Source organism: Neovison vison, chromosome 2, assembly GCF_020171115.1.
Source record: "Neovison vison isolate M4711 chromosome 2, ASM_NN_V1, whole genome shotgun sequence".
In the NCBI taxonomy this organism is placed as follows: Eukaryota; Metazoa; Chordata; class Mammalia; order Carnivora; family Mustelidae; genus Neogale; species Neogale vison.
In genome coordinates, this window is record NC_058092.1 from 153,473,365 (window position 1) to 153,494,109 (window position 20,745).

General features: G+C 43.1%; 1 protein-coding gene across 3 annotated transcripts in view; it reads left to right on the plus strand.

Annotated features, from left to right (window-relative positions):
• The first annotated feature begins 728 nt into the window (after positions 1–728).
• PCNX2 (pecanex 2) overlaps positions 729–20,745 on the plus strand; it is a 306,841-nt gene continuing 286,824 nt past the window's right edge. For 2 of the 3 annotated variants that reach the window (XM_044239352.1, XM_044239353.1), the window contains exon 1: positions 729–881. In XM_044239352.1, coding sequence (XP_044095287.1) covers positions 729–881 — 153 coding nt within the window. Of the gene's footprint in view, positions 886–1,910; positions 1,940–20,745 lie in introns of those variants that run through there. The other variant, XM_044239354.1, reaches the window with a different exon arrangement.

Consider the following 20,745-nt stretch of genomic DNA (forward strand, 5'->3'; position numbering starts at 1 on the left):
TCTGCCAAGTTGGACAACCACAGAGGGGAGGAGGAGGAAAGGTCAGAGAGGCAACAGGATCAGTGCCAAGGGGGCAGGGAGGGCGTAGGCTGACTAATTGCACGTCTGAGGTCAGCGGTTAATTAAGGAGAGTGAACCTGTGCAGACAGTGCTCAGAAGGGAGAAATTACACTGAATGATGCGTGACAGGATCTTGGTTACATAAATATTTTTGGTGCAGGGAGCAAAAGGGAAAAGAGAGTGTCTTGGTGGGTCTCTTCTGCATGAGAACACCTTTGATTTTTTCAGCCGTTCACACCCCCTAATAAGAGGATGCGGAGGAAAAGAGGGGGCTGCGGGCAGAGCCAGAAAGAGAGGTTGGAGGGACTGACAAGTCCTTCCATCCCGCACGCAGGCCTGTGGGAGCGGGTCTGGGCGGGCGCTGGGCGGAGCCTCCGGAGCATCCTCGGAGCGGCCGCCCCTGAGCACCATGGGAAAATCCTTCCTCCCTCGGACATGGCGCCCACCTGCCCCGCGGCAGCAGCCGGGTCCGGCGCCGCGGTCCGCGGGTCGGGGCAGAAGAGCAGCTCGAGCCTCGGTCGCGGGGCGGAAGGGGAGGGCGGGGGCGGCGGCGGCGGCGGGGGCGGCGGGGGCGCCCGGGGGCCGGGCTGTTAGAGCCGCGGGCGCGCGGGCAGCGGCGGCGGCGGGCTGCGTGCGGCGGGGAGCGGCGGCCCCGGGGCGCAGCCAGCATGGTGTCCCAGGCGCTGCAGCTGCTCCGGCAGGGCGTGTGGGCCGCGCTCACCGGCGGCTGGTACCACGACCCCGAGCAGAGCACGTTCACCAACAGCTGCCACCTCTACCTGTGGCTGTTCCTGCTGCTGCTGCCCCTGGCCCTGCACCTGGTGAGTGGGAGTGGGGGTGGGGGGTGGGGCGCCCGGGAGCTGTGAGGATGGAGGGAAGCGGGGAGAGCGCCCCCCACACCTGCGGGCTGCCTCCTGATGGAAGGGGCTGGCGGCAGTTCTTAAGGGGTGGGGTCCAGAAGTGTAAACGTAGTGTTGCAAGATACAGGAGTCCCGGGGATGCCACGGACAGCGTGGGGCACACAGTCAGTAATGTCGTGTTAACTTTGTGCGGTGACAGACGGTGGCTGGACTTTCCGCGAGGACCATTTCACACTGTGTACAAATGTCGAATCACTGTGTTATGCAGCACAACCTCGAATCACTCTGCCTGTCAGTTATACCTCAGGTTAAAAGAAGAGAGGTGAAATGAGGGAGGTCTTGGGGAATTTGGGACAGAGGGAAAGGGGGCCAGGGACTCCCAGGCAGGAAAAGTAGAAAAGGCTTGGGGAGCTCTGGGGCTCATTAAGAATTGATGCTGGCTGTTAGGATGAGTCAGGCTGCTTGTCGCTGGGGGAGGTTGAACCTGTTTTGGAGGTGGAAAATCCGAGGCCTCCTGGCTGGTTAGCTGGGCATGCGAGTCAGAATGCAAAATGAATTGTGAAAAGCAAACCTATTTCAGTTGTGGATTTTGCCCCCCTCCCCTCTCTTCCTGCTTTGCTTTGAGAAGGCAGGTTCAATGATCAATTACTTAACTTCCAATTTCTACACCACTATGTAAAGGGATCTATAGATAGATATAATAATGTGTAAATCTAATGTAGTTTATGTCAAGTATTGCAGTACCTAGTTGGGGCTTGACACTTTAAGAGGGTTACCATAACCCTCCCCATACTTGCAGAATAACTACAGCAATGACCTTCTTGGGTAAATGAAATACACCTAACTGAAACAGTGGTTAAGCTTATTTGAGAAGCTGTAAAGGTAAGGTGCTCCATGTCTTATTACATGTTATGTGTCAAGAATCTAATTTTGATATGTCTCTTAAAGGACTTTATTCCTAAAATGTAATTTAATCATGTTCTCCCAGAGGAAAATCCTCAGTAAGTTTGCATAACTGATGAATTCCAAGTGTGCTGTTTTTCTTTCTTACTTTCTTTCTTTTTAAGACTTTATTTATTTATTTGATAGACAGAGATCTCAAGTAGGCAGAGAGGCAGGTGGGGGTGGGGGAGGCAGGCTCCCCACTGAGCGGAGAGCCCGATATGGGGCTCAATCTCAAAACCCTGAGATCATGACCCAAGCCGAGCCGAAGGCAGAGGCTTAACCCTCTGAGCCACCCAGGCTCCCCTCGTCTTTCTGCATTTTATCCAGAGGGTCAGAATTCTGGCTCTGAAATCAGGCTGCCTGGCTTAAACTTTGGGTTCACCTCTTACCAGTTCTGTGACCTTGGAGAAGTTACTTACCTTATCTTAATTTTCATTTCCTTAGCTGTAAAATGAGAAAAATAATATTACCACATGTACAGAGCTGTTTTGGGACTTAACTGAGACACTTTTATTCATCTGACTGGTTGTCCCAGGATTGGACTCTCAGACTTGGTTTAAATTTCTGTTTTGGTTCATAGTACCTGTTTGGCCTGATGTTTGACCTATCCAAACCTCAGTTTGCTCAGCCTTAACATGGGTGTGATAATGATCATATCACAGGAAAAATAAATAAATTTTCATATAAAAGGTATGAAGACAGAGAAGCTGACCCATATAAACCTTCAGTAAATGTAAGTTTCCTTCTTCTTCTAAGACCTTGTTCATTATTTTTTCCTGGCCTACAGGTCTTGGTGTTTGTTTTCTCTTGGCCTAGAGGGGTAGCATAGCTGAGTGGTGAGGAACGCAGGGTTGGGTTCAGTCCTGGTTCTTCTGCTTCCTAGTGATGTGAGCTTGAGTGAGCTTCTGTTTCCTGGTTTGTAAAGCAGGGATAAGAGTACCTCCTTCTAGGGCAAATATGAAGGTTGATTGGGTGAATGAATGAATAGTTGATTGAATGAATGAATGAAGGTACTTCTCAGTAACAGGCACATAGTGACTGCTCAGTAGGAACTGGGTTGTTTTGTTTTTGTTTTTTGTTTTGTTTTGTTTTTGCCTTCTTTTCTCATCACTCACTTGCCAGAATCTGTCCATCCTACTCTGTCTCAGCTCTCCTGATTTCCATTCAGCTAAAATTAATTTCTCTTCTCTCTTGCCCTTCTATCATTCTGCATTTGCTGTAAGCACAAAAGCACATTTTGTTTGTAAATGCTTTGTACTTCATTGCTGGAACCTGTATTTACCTCTCCTCCTGGATCAGGAGCTTTTTGAGGGCAGGGGTTTTGATTTTGTTGATTCATCTTGGTTTTTCTTGTTGCATCTAGCGAAGTGCCCTGCATTTGGTTAACACTGATCTCATAGATAATAAACTGGTGCAAATAAAATCAACCTGCATCTATCTTCCTGTTCCATCAGCGTTATGTTGTCCATCTCAATATATATTTTGAGTATTTCTGGTTGTGAAAGCAATATATATTACATTTCTAATCGCATGTCTCGGCAACAGCCATATTAGCACTTAATGTATAGTCCTACAGATCTTTTTTTGGACATATGGGCTCATTTTTTAATATAAACTCCTTTTGAGATTTGATATATGCATGTGATCAGAACCCTTAATTTCTATCTAATTATGCTTTATTGAATAACTTGATTTCTGACTTGTATTTGTGAATAGGAAGTTGTCCTTAGTTAAGTTTCTCTTTAAGGCTATTTAAAAATAATTTGGGGGTACATCTGAAGAGTTTAGCAAGTAAAAACCCAATAGCTTAAATGATTTTACTCTTATGTTGGATTTTTTTGGATCAAATCAGGTATGCCAAAATTTTTGTATCTTTCTGCCAATGTCCTTTCAAGTATTACAGAATATTTTTATGGGAGTACATTTGTTATGCTACTTTTTAATATATCTTCCCAAAAATGCAAGTTAGCCTTTTATGTCTCTGGTTTTCTGGTCTCTGAAAGTGACTTCAGTAGTAAAAGACCCTCCTTCTCCAGGGGAGGCTTCTGTTCTCTAAGTCTTGACGTTTAACTATCTTCTGAACTTCAGCGCTTGACTGTGATTGTTAAAATCTTTTTAGTTTGTTCTGCTTATAGGAACTTAGTTCAAAAAAACTACCTGGCTGCTCACTGATAGCAAGGACTTACTTGAATTTCTGTTATTTAAGGGGCCCTGGCCTTTTCTGGGTTTTGCACAATTTGAGTTTAAACATGTTTAATCAAGATGGTTCTACTGTAGGGAAAACCCACCTTTTAATTTAAAGGGGACTTTAAGTATGTGAATTATAACTTCATTATTAATTATTGAGGCAGACTTATCTCTGAGCCCTAGAGTTTACTTAGACATCATGAGTAATGTGGAATAAATAAAAGATTATTTATTAGTAGTTACAAAGTATTTACATATTTTTGGGAAATGATGAACTAAAAGCATTAAGCCAATTTGGATAATTTGGAAAAGAGTTTTACTTTGATTTATGATCAATGTCATTTTCTTTTGGACAAACTAAAAGATGCATTTGTCATTAGAGATACTTAAACGTTCACTTATTACACATGTTCTTGTCCTAATTTTTTTCGAGACAATGAACGGAAATTCATATGGAGCTTTAGGACAGTAACACCACGGGCATGATTCTGACCCCGTGTCAGTTCTGACAGCATTGGCTCATGTCAAAAGGCATCCCTGCTCTACCAGCTATCCATTACCTCCTTCCGCATGCCTCAGTTTTAGCATCTGTAAAATGGGGAGTATGGGTTTCATTTTAGATATTTAGCAACTGAAATCCAGAGGGAGTGGGTTTCTTGCCCAAGGTCATCTAGACAAGGGGATAAAATCCAGAATTTTAGTTGAGGTCCGGTTGTAACTGAGTTCTTGGCCTTTGCACAACACTGTGCTGTCAGATTTGTACATGCGAGAGCATGTGAACACCCTCAAACAGTAGGTGCACATAAAGTGGCATTCTCATTGTCCTGGTGGCAGTATGATTGCCCTGAGCAGACGGAGAGTTGAGTAGTGGAAAAAATGGGGTGGAAACTTGGTATTTTTCAAGACCCCTTGCAGGGCAAAATTATATTTGATTTTCACACAGAAAGCCTGTCTTTTATCTTGTGACTCTAGCTTTATGTTGCCTTTTTCTTTCTTTCTTTTTAAAAAAGATTTTATTATTTATTTGACAGAGACAGTGTGTGAGCACAGAGGCAGGGAGAGTGGGAGAGGGAGAGGCAGGCTCCTGTGCTGAGTGCTGAGCAGGGAGCCTGACACAGGGCTTGATCCCAGGACCCTGGAATCATGACCTGAGCTGAAGGCAGATGTTTAACCCACTGAGCCACCCGGGCACCCCTCATTTTCTTTTGTTTTAGCTAGACTTTAGCTCTGTTTCTAGTTCTGCTTTTTGATTTAGTGTTAGAATCTTCCTTTGATAGGAACCACTTCATTTCCAGTTGTTGTAATTATCAAACGGGATTACCTATCATGTGCCAGTGTAGCACTAGATAAAAAGTAACCACTCCATGCATGCGAGCTGTTACAACTGGTCAACCACTCTGCCCTTATAGTCTGTAGCCAGTTCTCCATTTGGGTACATAACAGTTTTTCCTTAGGTTTTGCATTTCTTTGTACCCCTCCTTCCACTCCCACTTCTAACATGTAAGATGCCTTTGCATGAATTATGAAAAGTTGGTGTGTTCCAGAAGTGACCCTTTCCTGGCTCGGGACTTGGGGACCAGACCTCAGCCACCATTCGACCCTATCAGTTGGAGGAAGCCTTTGTGCAAAACGCAAACTGCACAGCCTTATGTGGCAGGCCTGGCTGGGTCTGCTTGGTCATTGTCACCATGTTACATGTATTTCCCATGCTGCTGTCCCCAAAAACGTTACCTCTCATCCTTGTCAGTCTTAGTATTTATATATTCAGTTTTTCCATAAAGAAGGCTTTTTGTGCTGTGGAATCACAGGGACCATACTATCTCTCTTTTGACTCTGAGAAGCTTGTTATCTGGTCCTTTGACTTCTGGGGCTTTATTTATTCTCACCTGATCCTTTGTATTTTTCCATAACTTACTTGCATGTCTGAGCCTCCTTCCTTCTGCCCTCGCCTGCCTCCTGCCCTCACCTGCCTACAACAGACAAGGGTTGGAGGTGAAGCAGCTGTAACTTGCAGATGCTTAAAGGCCTTCTTTCCTGGCCTTGGGCCTCGGAAGAGGTGCAGATCCAAGTCTTCTAGATTTGGGCTCAATGCCATCCCATGCAGTTCTCTTTAAAATTCTGCTGTTCCATGGGGCGCCTGGGTGGCTCAGTGGGTTAAGCTTCTGCCTTCGGTTCAGGTCATGATCTCAGGGTCCTGGGATTGAGCCCTGCATCGGGCTCTTTGCTCAGCAGGGAGCCTGCTTCCCTGCCCTCACTCTCTGCCTGCCTCTCTGCCTGCTTGTGATCTCTGTCAAATAAATAAATAAAATCTTTTTTTTTTTTTTTTTTTGGCTTTTCCTGGTGGCTCTTGGGACTGTGTGTTCACAGTCTTGGCTCCGTGAGGACTTTACCTTCCTGGGGTCAGCTCTTTCACTAGGGGTGTCCATCCATCTGTGGGGTATCCCAGGGCAGTCATCTTCGATCTCTCCAAGGTCATAACCCCTTGGCTGATGATCGCCACCCTTCTGCAGAATTCCTCCTGCTCACCCTCGTCTCCTGCCACTTAACCACATGGGTGTTGTGGGCAGGTTACATTTTGTGTCTGTGGCAATGGAACCAGCACTTGCCTGGCCCTGGGATGTCAGCCTCTGGAGCACCGTTCAAAAATAGTGCTCTTTCCCCCTCTCTTTCTGTTCTAGTATTTCAAGTTCATGACTAATTTTCTGGTGGTTAAATTTATGTCTCCCAACCCACCCCCACTTCCCTTGGAGCTTTTTGAGATTTCTCCCAATTAGTAACTAGTTATATTTGGATGCTGCCTCCTCAGAGGTACTGTTAGTTTTTCCGATTGTGATGTCTAATACTTTAATACCCTTGATGGGTTTTTGTTCTGTTTTGGTATTTGGGTTTTTGTTTGTTTGTTTGTTTGCAGGGAAGTTGACACTTGGTAAGTAATGATTGTTTTCCTGATTTTAACCTCTTGGTCTCTCAGATGGTTACTTTGAAGTTTTAACCACTTTATCCTGTCTGAATCTCTTTTCCACATCCCATGGAAGAAAAACATGGACAGTTCTTAGTGGTACTCAGATTTTCCCCTTGTTTTCTGATAAATCATTCCCCTTTAACGTTTATTGTATTATTATTATAAACTAGGTAATAGCAAGAGCCGATGCTCTCCAAACACATACATGGCAGGCTCTCTCCTAAGAGTTCTTCAGGCCCGCAGCTACCTCATCCTCACAACCCAGAGAGCCACTGCCCTGATTCCCATGTTACGGTTGATGTCATTGGCACAGAGAGGGTGGCTGACCTGCATCAGGGCGCGTGGCCAGTTGTGACCTAACCTGAGGGACAGTCCCAGCAGCCGGTGCTCATACCAGCCGGCCCAGCCACCTGGTAAGGACACTTCGCAACACGGGTGTCTATATCCTGCATGTGGGCATGGAGAGGTACAAACTCTGAAAATGTGCAAAAGACCATCTGGAGAAAAGTTAACTTCCCCCTTGTCTTTAGTATCTCATCTGAGAGACCAGCACCGCATATGGGCTCTTGTGTGTGTTCCAAGGATATTTTATCCACGGGGGCGGGCGGGGGGGGAGTTTGGTGTGGGGGTACTGGGCTGAACCATAAAGCAGCCTTATTTGTCCTCTGTTGCCCTTGTGGTTTGCTCTCGATTAAGAGTTTTTTTCCTGCTCCCGGATAAAAGCATGCACAAGCTCCAGGACTCAGCTCACAAGTAATAAAAGTCATAGAGATGTTTTAAGGAACAAAACACAGACTAGACTGAGATTTCAGAATGTCCCATTCTGTATGGTGATCAAAGCTCCAACCATTCACTAAGGATGGTACACTGGGTCCCATTCTCCCCTTCCCTCACATGTTGGTTGATGTTTCTGATGCTTTTAGTTTTGATGAGCTGGAAAGTTCTTTGTTGACTGGCACAATGCTAAGCTGACTCTGGGCTCTAGAAGTCTGGCACGGGTTCCCTGCTGCACCTCTCTGGCAAGGCCTTCCCCAGGTCCTTTGGAGACCCTGTTCTCCTTGCCAGCACTCTGTCCCTTACAGGACATGGTTTCTCAGAATTGGCAGTTCACCAAAGTGGCTTCTGCAGGAGTCATACTCCATTCACATTCTCCTTCTCACTTCCCTCTCAAACTGGGGGGACTCATAGTGAGTCTCTGAGTGGTCCCACGGCAGTGTTGTTGTCTTGATTAGTCCCACGGCAGGTGCATAGGACTCACTGAATACCATTGGTCCCCTCCAAAACCCTTTACAAGTCCTCTCCTTCTGGACTATACTGCATCTCCATTTTGGGTGAGAGATTTCAGAGTATTCTAATTCACTTTCATAACCCATTTAGAAGTTTCTAGATGTGGTTTTATCAGAAGTTGGTTAGAATCCAATTTTTATCCCATCTTGGCTTTTTGGTCAACACGTCCAAGTGAAAATTTTGTTATAAACATATGCAGTCATTTGTACATATATTTTTATTTTTCCACTTTATGGAACATCTCAGACATCAATACATAAAGAGGTACATCATTATTTTTGATGTTCACATAGTTCCACTGTATGAGTAAAGGGTGATTTATTTGACCTATCTCCTGGGAAGGATACTTAGATTTTCATATGACCTTTACCCTAATGTGAATATTTGGCTATTTGTATTGAGTTTCACTGAATATTTGAACATATATACGTCAGTGTGGATGTGCTAGTTTGTGCTGATATAACAAATAACCTTAAAATGTCTTTGACTTTACCAAGTTTATTTTTTATTCCATTATATGTCCAACATGATCAGTAGGGGGTGGGAGGCATGGTTAGCTGGGGCCCTGCTCACTGCAGGCATATAGGCACCTTGGCTAATAGAATCTCCATTTTGGGTTGGCTACAGGTCTTCTCCCCCTCATCCCCACCCTGACTGATCATGGCCAGTCACTGTGATGGAGGGAGGGAGAAAGAGAAGGTCATGCAGTCACTCTTGAAGATCCTGCCTGGAAATGGCAAATACCTCTGCACTCAGACTTCTTTTTCAGGGCAAGTTGCATGGTCACACCTAACTCCAAAAGGAGAGGAAAGTGCAGTCATACCATGTGTCCAGGGAGGAACTGGATATATTTGTTGGGCAGCACTTATATCTAGGCCAGCAAACAAAGGGCCAGATGTTCTGAGGCGTACTGGGGAAACAGCAGACAAAAGATAGATCGGGATCTCTCCTCATGAAGTTGGCTGATAAAGACAAACAGGCATAAATAAAATAACGATAGTTGTTATAGGAGAAGCACAAAGTGCTGTATAGTGAAGATGGAAGACCCCATCTTGGCTTTTGTATTTAGGGAAAGTTTCCCAGAGGAAATGACTTCTGATCTGAGACCCGGCTAATGCCTACGGACTTAGCCATGCAAAAAAATGTGTAGATGGCGAGGAATTGGGATCAAATTCTCAATATAGTGAGACACATGGATGCTGTTTTTTTGTTTTTTGTTTTCTTTCATGTTTTTGGTCAAATTTGAAGTAGGATATTACTTTTTTTAATGCTATGCATCTTTTTTAAAATTTATTTTTTATTCATTTTCAGCATAACAGTATTCATTATTTTTGCACCATACCCAGTGCTTCATGTAATCCGTGCCCTCTAGAATCCCCACCACCTGGTACCCCAACCTCCCACCCCCCCGCCACTTCAAACCCCTCAGATTGTTTTTCAGAGTCCATAGTCTCTCGTGGTTCACTTTCCCTTCTTTTTTATTGCCTACATTTTATCTTTGAAAGCTTCTTGTGCACAAAAAAATTGCAAAAACATTGAATGGATACTATATGCCCTTCACTTAGATTCACCAGTTCTTAATAATTTGCCACATTCCTTTCATCATTCTCTTTGTGTATTTGTATGTTTTTTTGATTCCGCTGTATCATTTCAGAATGAGTTGCAGGCATCAGACTTTCCTGGGGTTCCTGGGTGACTCAGTTGATTCAGCCTCCGACTCTTGATTTCAGCTCCGGTCATGGTCTGAGTCCAGGGATGGAGCCAGTGGTGGGCTTTGTGCTTAGAGGGGGGTTTGAGGATTCTCTCCCTCCGCCCTTTCCCTGACTATGCACATGCTCTCTCCCTCTCTTAAATAAATGAATTAAGAAAATATTTCTTTAAAAAAGGACACTTTCTCCCTAAAAAATGTCAGCAGGTATGTCTTAAGGGGAAAGACATCCTCCCACATAATTATCATGTGCAAAAAAAATTTTATTAATCTAATGTTGTCCAATGTATAATTCCCGTCCAGTTTTCTGTTTTCCCAATAATGCCCTACCTAGCTGGAGCTTTTTATGTTTTGCTTTTCTGGATCCAGAATTTAATCAAGGGTCATACATTGCTTCTAGTTGTCATGTCTCTAAATTGCATTGTATTCTAGAAGGAACTCTTCAAACCTTTCTGTTTTCTTTTATGGCATCGAAAGATGTTTTGCAGACTGTTCCTTAATTTGGATATTTTGGATCATTTCCTTGAGATTAGATGTGTGATTATGCTTTCCTTGGCATGAAATCTGCGTAAGTAATATATCCTTGTCGTGCATAACATCACAGACATGTGATATCATCTTATGACTGTTAGTGCTGGTAAATCTGGTCACTGGTTAAGGGGTTGTAACCTACATTAATCTATTATAAAGGTACCTATTTGTTCTTTTGTATTTAATACGTAATCTGTGAGGAGAAATCTAGAGGCAGTATATATTACTGTATTCACCCAAATCTTTCACTCAATGGTCGTAACCTACTTTGATTCTTGCCTAAAATAATTATTGCAATGGTGGTTGCAAAACAGTGATTTTCTATTTATTGGTTTTCTTCTGTAAAGAAAAGCTCCCTCCCACCCCGACCCTGTCCCGGTAGTTTTGTTGTGCTTGGTAGAGCTCCTAGACTCATGTTTTTTTAATTCAATGGGTTAAAATCTGTTCCTATGATCATTCTTTTTGATACTCAAATTACACATCATTTGGCAAGTGGGACTTTCTTGCAGCAGTTTCTGCAAACTTTGGATACGTCCCCAGCAGGTTCTGAGTACTTTCTTGCTTTCTGGCTCAGCAAGATAGCCAGGCTTAGACTTTTGCCATCCTAGCCCTGGGAAAAATAGCTGTTTTTCTAAGGAGGCTGAATCATTTTAGTGGGCAATGGCATTTGGAAACAAGATTGAAGGCAGCAGTATTTGTGTTCATTACTACTGGATTGTCTTTACTTTGGGATCCTTTTAGTAGACAGCTGTGGGAGCTTATCTGTCTGTCTGTCTGTCCATCTATCTATCTCTGTATCCATCTGTCTATTGAGACTTTATTCTGAAACCTTTAATCTGATACAAGTCAAAGGATTCTTCCTCTCCTTTACTCCTTACACATTTGTACTTTTTCCCACAAGGAGAACTCAAGTTGCCAAAAATATAATTTTTTTCCATCCCGAAATATTCACAGAAAGTACTACTCCCATACCGCTATGAAAATAAAATCTTTCAGTAAAGTGCAAAATTGCTCTGAGCTTTTAATTATTATTGTTGAAGAATATACCAGTAGTGTGTTATGAGAGTGTTGTGTTCTAAAGTTATTTGGATGGGTGGCTCAGTAGGTTAAGTCTGACTCAGGCTCAGGTCATGACCTCAGGGTCTTGGGATCCAGCCCAGTGTTGGGCTCCCACTAAATGGCGAGTCGGCTTGTCCCTCTGCCCCTACCCCCACTCACGCACATGCGTGTGCACATGCGCGTGCACATGCGCTCACTCTCTCTCTTAAACGGTCTTTAAAAAAATAAAGTTACTTGGATTAATTATTTGAAAGAATGTTTTAATTGGGATTTAAAATTGTGTTAGTTTCAGGTGTACCACACAATGATTTGATATTTGTATGGGAGTCATTCTTTACTTCTATATTTGATTTGTTTTCATAGGTACATTGTCAGTTTGATGTATGTTTAGGTCCATTTGTGAATTTATAATTTTAGTGTTTTCCCTTCATCCTTGCTGATTTAATAATTTTTGTAAGTATAAAATCTTAACGTGGTTCAGAAAACACATTTCAAAGATATGTTGTTTTACTTTATAAAAAATTTTCTCTGGCTGCTGGGTGGAAGGTAGATTAGAGAAAAAGCAGAAATAGAAGGGGACATTCAGAGGCTTTTTTAGTGGCTTAGCCAAGAGATGGTGGTGGCATTAAGAGGGAGGCACTTGAATGTATTTTCATAAGATTTAGTGATACGTTCATTTTGGGGGTGGAAGAGTGAAGATGAGGGAGGAATCAAGGTAATCTGGTTTGAGCAGCAGCTGTATGAGCTACCATTGCCTAAGATGGGAGAGGTAGGAGAGGACAGTTGGTGGGAAGAGCAGGGAAACCAAACATCTAATTTCATACATACTAATTTGGAGTTTCCTTCTAGATATCAAAGTGGAGATGTTGAACAGATAGATAGTCAGATATAGATGTTGAGTAGACAGTCAGATATAGGAAGCAAGAGTAGCTAGAGATTAGAATTTGAAAATCATCCATGTAGAGATTCTATTTACTATCAAGGGACTAAGTGAGAACTCCTAGGGAAGATGTGTAGAAAGAGGGAAGATTTGATCTCCAACTCTTTACCTCTCTCTGCACGCAGTAAAAACGTCTGCCTTGCTGTTCCCTGCTTCTCAAAACACCATATCTGAGTTTATTATTCTGTGGTATTGATGAACAATGCGTAGATGATGGTGATGGTGATGGTGACAAGGAATACTAACATTTGGGAGCTAATTACATTTCAGAAGGTGAGGTCCAAGGAGCTCTTTGTAGACGTAGGGCAAACAGGTGGTATGGGTGAGTCAAGGAAAAAACTGGAGACCATGGCATCTTGCATTAAATGTTTCCCTTTACAGACATTGACAAGAATATTCTCCGTGGCATGCTCAGGAGTTGAAGCCAGATTGCTGTGCGTTTAAGAGGCAGTGGGAGGTGAAGGAGTGCAGACAGCTGGGGAGAACGGTTCTGTCGTGCGGGGAGCAGAGAAGTGGCAGAATATCTGGGGAGAAGTTTGGATTCAAGAGAGGCTTATCCCTCCACTAACTGCAGGAGGGTGGAGATGCAATCTGACTTCTCCTCTGCTGCTGGTGTGGTGCTTTATACACACTCTCTCTTTCCACTAATGGAATCTAACTTGGTAAGAAAAGACACAGTTTTGATAGTGCATATACAGTTTGTGGTCAGGCTTATTTAAGTATACTCACTGCAACGTTGCAGCCAGGATCCAGATGATTAAACATGGGGTTTGAAAACCTGACGTTATTCTTTGTGTTGGATTTCCTTGAAGTTCAAATTTGCTGTTGTTTCTAAGATAATCTTTGTTTAACTATTTATGTGACAATTACATGTTTTTTGGTGGCATTTGTGTAATGATTATATACTTTTCCCACATCATGGGAAGACCATTGGCTCAAAGGAAAATAATTTTAACTCTTTTATTGATATTGATTAATCTTAAATATGGAAGTTTTAGACTATGAGGGACCTGAGTAATTTTTTTTTATATTGGATCCCGTGGATGGTTTAGTTCCTTCCCTCAAAATCTTTATCATCTCAAAAAAAAAAAAAAAATCAAGAGAACCAGTGCTTATTTGCCTTTGGTCTTCCTCATCTTTTGATAACATCTTCTTCCTTTCAAGATGGCAACTAGATTCTAGATAATCAGGGGAGAATAAAAATCCCTGACTATAGGAAATATCTCTGACACAAATATTTTCTCTAGAAAACAACTGTCTTGGCTTATTTCATAATTATTTTTTGATTGTTATAATATTATATTATAAAATATAGATATTATATGTTACAATAATATATAAATGATATATGTTATATATTATTATAATATATTACAATATAATACAATAATAATATTGATTATTATTAATACTCCTGACTGTCTACACAGATAATAAAAACATTTACTCTGTTGCCCTTTTCTCTATCATGAAACATCTTTTTTTTTTTTTAAAGATTTATTCATTTATTTGACAGAGAGATCACAAGTAGGCAGAGACGCAGGCAGAGAAAGAGGGGGAAGCAGGCTCCCTGCCTAGCAGAGACCCAGATGCAGGGCTTGATCCCAGGACCCTGAGATCATGACCTGAGCCATAGGCAGAGGCTTAACCCACTGAACCACCCAGGGGCCCCTATTGTGGAACATCTTATCTGAACTTTTTATTCCATGGTTTGATTAATGATGCGTAGATAAGGATGATGATGGTGGTGATGATAAGTGACACTAATTAATTAAAATAATTAATTAATTAATTTTTATTAATTTTAAAATTAAATAAATTTAAAATAATCTAAAATACAATCAATTAATTAATTAATTAAAAGGGCTCAAAATTAATTAATTAATTAAATTGAAAGTGATTAATTAATTAATTTTTTTATTTTTTCTTTTTTTTCCAATTTATTTATTTTCAGAAAAACATTATTCATTATTTTTTCACCACACCCAGTGCTCCATGCAAACCGTGCCCTCTATAATACCCACCACCTGGTACCCCAACCTCCCACCCCCCCGCCACTTCAAACCCCTCAGACTGTTTTTCAGAGTCCATAGTCTCTCATGGTTCACCTCCCCTTCCAATTTACCCAAAATCCCTACTCCTCTCTAACGCCCCTTGTCCTCCATGCTATTTGTTATGCTCCACAAATAAGTGAAACCATATGATAATTGACTCTCTCTGCTTGACTTATTTCACTCAGCATAATCTCTTCCAGTCCCGTCCATGTTGCTACAAAAGTTGGGTATTCATCCTTTCTGATGGAGGCATAATACTCCATAGTGTATATGGACCACATCTTCCTTATCCATTCATCCGTTGAAGGGCATCTTGGTTCTTTCCACAGTTTGGCGACCGTGGCCATTGCTGCTATAAACATTGGGGTACAGATGGCCCTTCTTTTCACGACATCTGTGTCTTTGGGGTAAATACCCAGGAGTGCAATTGCAGGGTCATAGGGAAGCTCTATTTTTAATTTCTTGAGGAATCTCCACACTGTTCTCCAAAGAGGCTGCACCAACTTGCATTCCCACCAACAGTGTAAGAGGGTTCCCCTTTCTCCACATCCTCTCCAACACATGTTGTTTCCTGTTTTGTTAATTTTGGCCATTCTAACTGGTGTAAGGTGATATCTCAATGTGGTTTTAATTTGAATCTCCCTGAGGGCTAATGATGATGAGCATTTTTTCATGTGTCTGATAGCCATTTGTATTTCTTGATTGGAGAAGTGTCTGTTCATATCTTCTGCCCATTTTTTGATGTGTTTGTCTGTTTCGTGTGGGTTGAGTTTGAGGAGTTCATTATAGATCCTGGATATCAACCTTTTGTCTGTACTGTCATTTGCAAATATCTTCTCCCATTCCGTGGGTTTCCTCTTTGTTTTTTTGACTGTTTCCTTTGCTGTGCAGAAGCTTTTGATTTTGATGAAGTCCCAGAAGTTTATTTTCGCTTTTGTTTCCTTTGCCTTTGGAGACGTATCTTGAAAGAAGTTGCTGTGGCTGATATCTAATTAATTAATTTTTTGAGAGAGAGAGAGAGAGACCATGCATGAGTGGGTGGTGGGCCAGAGAGAGAGAGAGAATCTCAAGCAGACTCCCTGCTGGGGTGGGGAGCCCGGTGTGGGACTTGATCTCAAGCTCCTGAGATCATGACCTGAGCTGAAATCATGAGTCAGTGAACCACTCAAGCATCTCCACTTAATATATTTTAAATAAATAGCCATTCTCAAGAATTTAGAGGCACGTATGTACAAGGTGAGTCACCGGAGCACTATTTGTTATAGCAAAGGACTAGACACAGATTCATCTGTGGCTGATGAATTCTGGTATGTCCACATAGCAGAGTGCTGTGCAGTTAGAAGAACATGGTTGAGGAAGTAGGCTGCTGTAAAAATGATCTCCAGGACCCACTCTTGTGGGGAAAAAAAAATAGTAGAAGCTATGTATAGACTAGAAAGGAGGAGGGAAATATGAAACATGTATCCAGCTGCTTATGTTCCACATAAGCACGTACGTATAGAAGACACAATGAAAGAATAAATTTTAAAAAAATTGATAAAAAATAAGCTGAGGGAAAGAATGGGGGAAGGCAACAGAGCTAGCAACAAAAATGAACTTGTTTCCTAATTTGGTGGCTCACTCAAAAAATATTTTAAATGACTTTAAACACAGAACTTCTGGGGACCCTGCGTGAGTCAGTTGGTTAAGGGTTTGCCTTCAGCTCGGGTCATGAACTCAGGTCCTGGGATTGAGCCCCACATTTGGTTCCCTGCTCAGAGGGGAGTCTGCATCTCCCCACCCCCGCCCTTCATCTATGCTCATGCTCTTTCTCTTGATCTGCTGTCTCTCTCTCTCAAATAAATAAATAAAATCATTAAGAAAATAAACACAGAGCTTCAAAGCCTAGGGGTATAATCTAAAGACAAACAACTACAAAGAAATCTTAAATTGACTTTAGTTTTCTTACTGCCCTCATAAAATTTTATATTATTATTTTGAAATTTTATGATATATATATGTAAAGAAAATAAGAAATCATGTTATTATTTTGAGGAATCACGATTTTGACAATGAAAGGAAACATATAAATCAAATCCCAGAAATTACATAGATCCTTGTCATCTTTTATTTGAACTGGAAATACCCAACTGAAATCATGATTTATTTTTTTTTCCTTGAAGAATATGTATTTTTTGGGGTGCCTGGGTGGCTCAGTGGGTTAAAGCCTCTGCTTTTGGCTTGGGTCATGATCCTAGGGTCCTGGGATCAAGTCCCGCATTGGGCTCTCTGCTCAGCAGGGAGCCTGCTTCCCTTCTCTCTCTGCCTGCCTCTCTGTCTACTTGTGATCTCTGTCTGTCAAATTAAAAAAAAAAAATTGTATTTTTTAGCTCTATTAAAACACCTAAAGCAACAATAACTCAAGAAGAATGTGCAAATCCCACACTCAGATTCTGGGCTCTAAATGCCATTTCCTTCCAGAAGGAACAAAGGCTCTTTGGAGAAACGGCCCATTTCAGATCTGGGCCAGAAAACGTAGAAGAAGAGTCCAAAGTCAAAGCAGCTATTGAAAAATACTGAAGTTATGTTAAAAGGCTATGGGTGCAAATTTGTAGGTTCCCATCCAAGATGAGTCCATTTGAGCATCCATGGTATGTATTTAGGAGTGGGATGACCCTATTGGAGAACCAGACATCAGTGATGGAATATGGAAGCAATACAGGATGCTGAAAGGCTCATCTCTACTACCTCCATCAACTGCTCTGTTAGCAAGACTTTCTCCTAGAGCTGCAGCTGGGCAGTGGTTGGCTCCAGAATGGAACAGAGTGGGGGGTGTTCCTGTGTCCAGCCGCAGATGAATGGAGAAGCAGGGATAACACCAAAGAAAAAACATACAATCCTATTCGTATCCCTTGGTTGTCAGAAAACCTTCAGTTCTTAGATCTCTCCACCCCATCTCACAGAAGTGTACCCCATATTCCCACCACAGGCACAATCCTTTAAGAATTCTTTCTCTCTCTGATTCATGAGATAGGGCCCATGTGCCCCTTTCCATCGTGGGAGTAAGTTGCTTCTCAAGGTCATGGTCTCCTTCATGTGCTCTCTCTGCTGCAGGATTCTTTCTCCCTCCACCCTATATTAGTCATCTCAGGGGGATCTTAAAGGCAGCCCGAGGTGGAAGCCCCAGCACCTTACCGTGAGTCAGCTACTTCTCATGACTTCTCCCAGCACTTGGCTTTGTCAGCTCCTGAGGAAAGCACAGTTTGTCCTTGCCATCATTTGGTAGCCTTGAACACGAGGGAGACCAGGGCCTGGCATAACTGCTGAAGCCAAGAGAGGGCACGGTGCTGACTGGGTCAGGCACTGCAGGATGTATGAAGAGAGACACAGCCCTTGCATTCAAGGAATTTATAAAGACTGGTAAGGAGAGTGCATAAAAGTGAGATAGCCTTCTGTGAGTGGCACAAATCATAGCTGATTTGGAAATCAGAGTGCTTAACATACAGTGTACACTAAACCATTCACTAACCAACTGATCGATAAAGAATGGTAAACGTAACCAGTGGTGTTGCAAAGAAGGGTATATTCTGCCTTCTTCCTCCTGCACTTGTCATTCATTGCATCTTCGTGTTCTCTCTGTGGCTTCATTTCCCCCTTCTCTCTTCAATCCAGCTCTGTAGTTCATTATCTTCTCTCTCCCTTGAGAGTCAGGCCACTCTGATAGCTTTGCCTGTTGTGACTGTGCTAATGGAATGTGCCTGGCACCCACCCTTCCCTAGACTCCTGCTCCATGTCTTGTGTTATCATTTTCTGGCATCATGCTCAAAGCCTAGCTTCCCTGTGAGGCCCTTGACAACAGCTCCCCTTCTCTAAGATTTCCTCCACTGACCCTAAGTGGGCAGCCTCATGCTCAGGTAGGACAGTTGACTTGAGCGAGCCCGTCAGTTGTGTGCCAGTCTGTATCGTTTGTATGCTCCCTGATGTGTGTTCATCTCATCTCATCATCTAGGCAGTTTACTCTTAGAGGCCAGGTTGGTCCGGGGTTTTGCGTTCAGTGGAGGACCCCAGAGCACACGCCTAGAGGCTCAAGGGGGCCTTGCCGTGAAAAGGTTTGGAAGGATTCTAAGTGGTGCTGCAGAGTTGAGTGTTGGTGTTTGCACAGGGCAGTGATGTGGTTAAAATGGTGCTTGGGAGGGACTTTCTGGTGCACTGGGGAGCAGAGGAAGGGAAAGGAGCAAGCCAGCCCCTAGGGGCCTCCCCGCAGAGCCGCGGCAGGCCTGAAGGGGCCCAGCGGCAGGCAGGCCTCTGGCTCTTCCTGAATTCTCATCCTTATCTCGCTCCTTTCTCTTCCCGCCTCTCCCCAGGGCTCAGCTCCGTAGAGCTCCCCATCTCTGAGGCCGCTTTAAAGATTTTACAGCTGTCCCCATGGCCTGAAATCTCCCCCATGCACCTCTCCAAGTCACCTCTAGTTCATTCTTCAGTGCTCAAGTTAAATGCCAGTTTCATACAGGACTGTTCCCTGGTACTCCCGACTAGGCTAGGTCCCCTTGTTGGACAAAAATAAATTAATTTTGTAATTAGCTGTAATTAGTCTGTGCTATCACAGAGGCTCCTTGAAGACAGACATTGCATGTTTTGTCCACGGCTCCCTCCCCCGCACCAGACACAGCATCTGCACGGAGTGCGCTTTCAGCACGGGCCTGTGAGAGGCTGAGAGAATAGGGAGGCAGCTTGGCCCCTTCTATGGTCCAGCTCACTCCGCGGGGGCTTTTATCTCTAGCTTGCTCTGGGCAGTGGACGCTTGAGTGGATGCAATTTGATCTTGAGGAGGTCTTTTGGGGGGCGATCAGCAGGCATTCTGAGGAGCTGGTCCCGCTGAGTGGCTGTCTTCAGGCAGAAGGAGCTCATGTGTTCTTATTTCCTAGGTGGAAAATGCCATACATAATCTCAAGTGCTATAAAATAATAATTACTTTAAAAATTATAAGACACATATAAGTTTAAAGATTTTTTTTTAAATTTATTTATTTGAGAGACAGAGATCACAAGTAGGCAGAGAGGCAGGCAGAGAGAGAGAGAGAGAGAGGAGGAAGGAGGCTCCCTGCAGAGCAGAGAGCCCAATGTGGTGCTCGATCCCAGGACCCCGGGATCATGACCTGAGCTGCAGGCAGATGCTTAAGCGACTGAGCCACCCAGGCGCCCCGACCATCTTTATCATTTCTGAGTGTACAGTCGTATTAAGCATATTCACATGGTCGTGCAAACAGTCTCCTAACGTTTTTCATCTTGCAAAACTGAAACTCTGTGTTCCTTAAACAACCCCCACGTCCCCTCCTCTGAGTCCCTGGTAACCACCATACGAGTTTCCCCTTCTATGAATCTGATCACTGTGGATCCGTCGTTTAAGTATAATCATGGAGTACTGGGGGGCTTTTCGTGATTGGCTTATTTCCCTTAACATAACCAAGTCCCCAAGATTCATCTGTGTTGCAGCATATATCAGAATTTCCTTCCTTTTTGAGGTTGAACTGTAGTTCACCTTATATATACACCGTATTTTGTTTATTCATCTTCGGAGGGACACTGGGCTGCTTCGCCTCTTACTGTTGAGAATAAATGCTGCTGTGAACATGCGTGCACAGAAGTCTCCGGGAGACCTTGCTTTCACTTCTTTCGGGTTGAAGTGGAAGCTGGGTGGTATGGTTATCCTATTTTTAATTTTTGGAGGAACTGCCATACTGTTTTCCATAAATAAGAACTTTTTAAAATTTAAAAAAAAAAATGTGACAACTTTACCATATGGTGGCTCCTTCCCAGTCGTCCCCTTACAAGATCATTCATTTATTCCAACAGTCCTGCCACTGATGTTGGTGGCCTCAGTTGTTTCTTTTAGGGATGTCTTTGGAGTTTCTCATGCTGATGTAAGAGAGCAGAGATAATAGTTTATATAGATTGTACTTTGCAGTTCTTGCTGTGATTTTGTGGAAATTCAGAGTTTGTGTTGCACAGGGGGCATCCACACAGATGATTTCATTAAACTCCCCAAGTAAGTCCATCTCTGTCTGTCTCCCCGTGGCTAGTGCTGCTTCTCCAACAAGCCTGCCATGCACTCTGATGACCTTGTAGACTATGGGCAGCACCTTTTGGCTTCCGCGCTTTAACAGTCTTCTACGC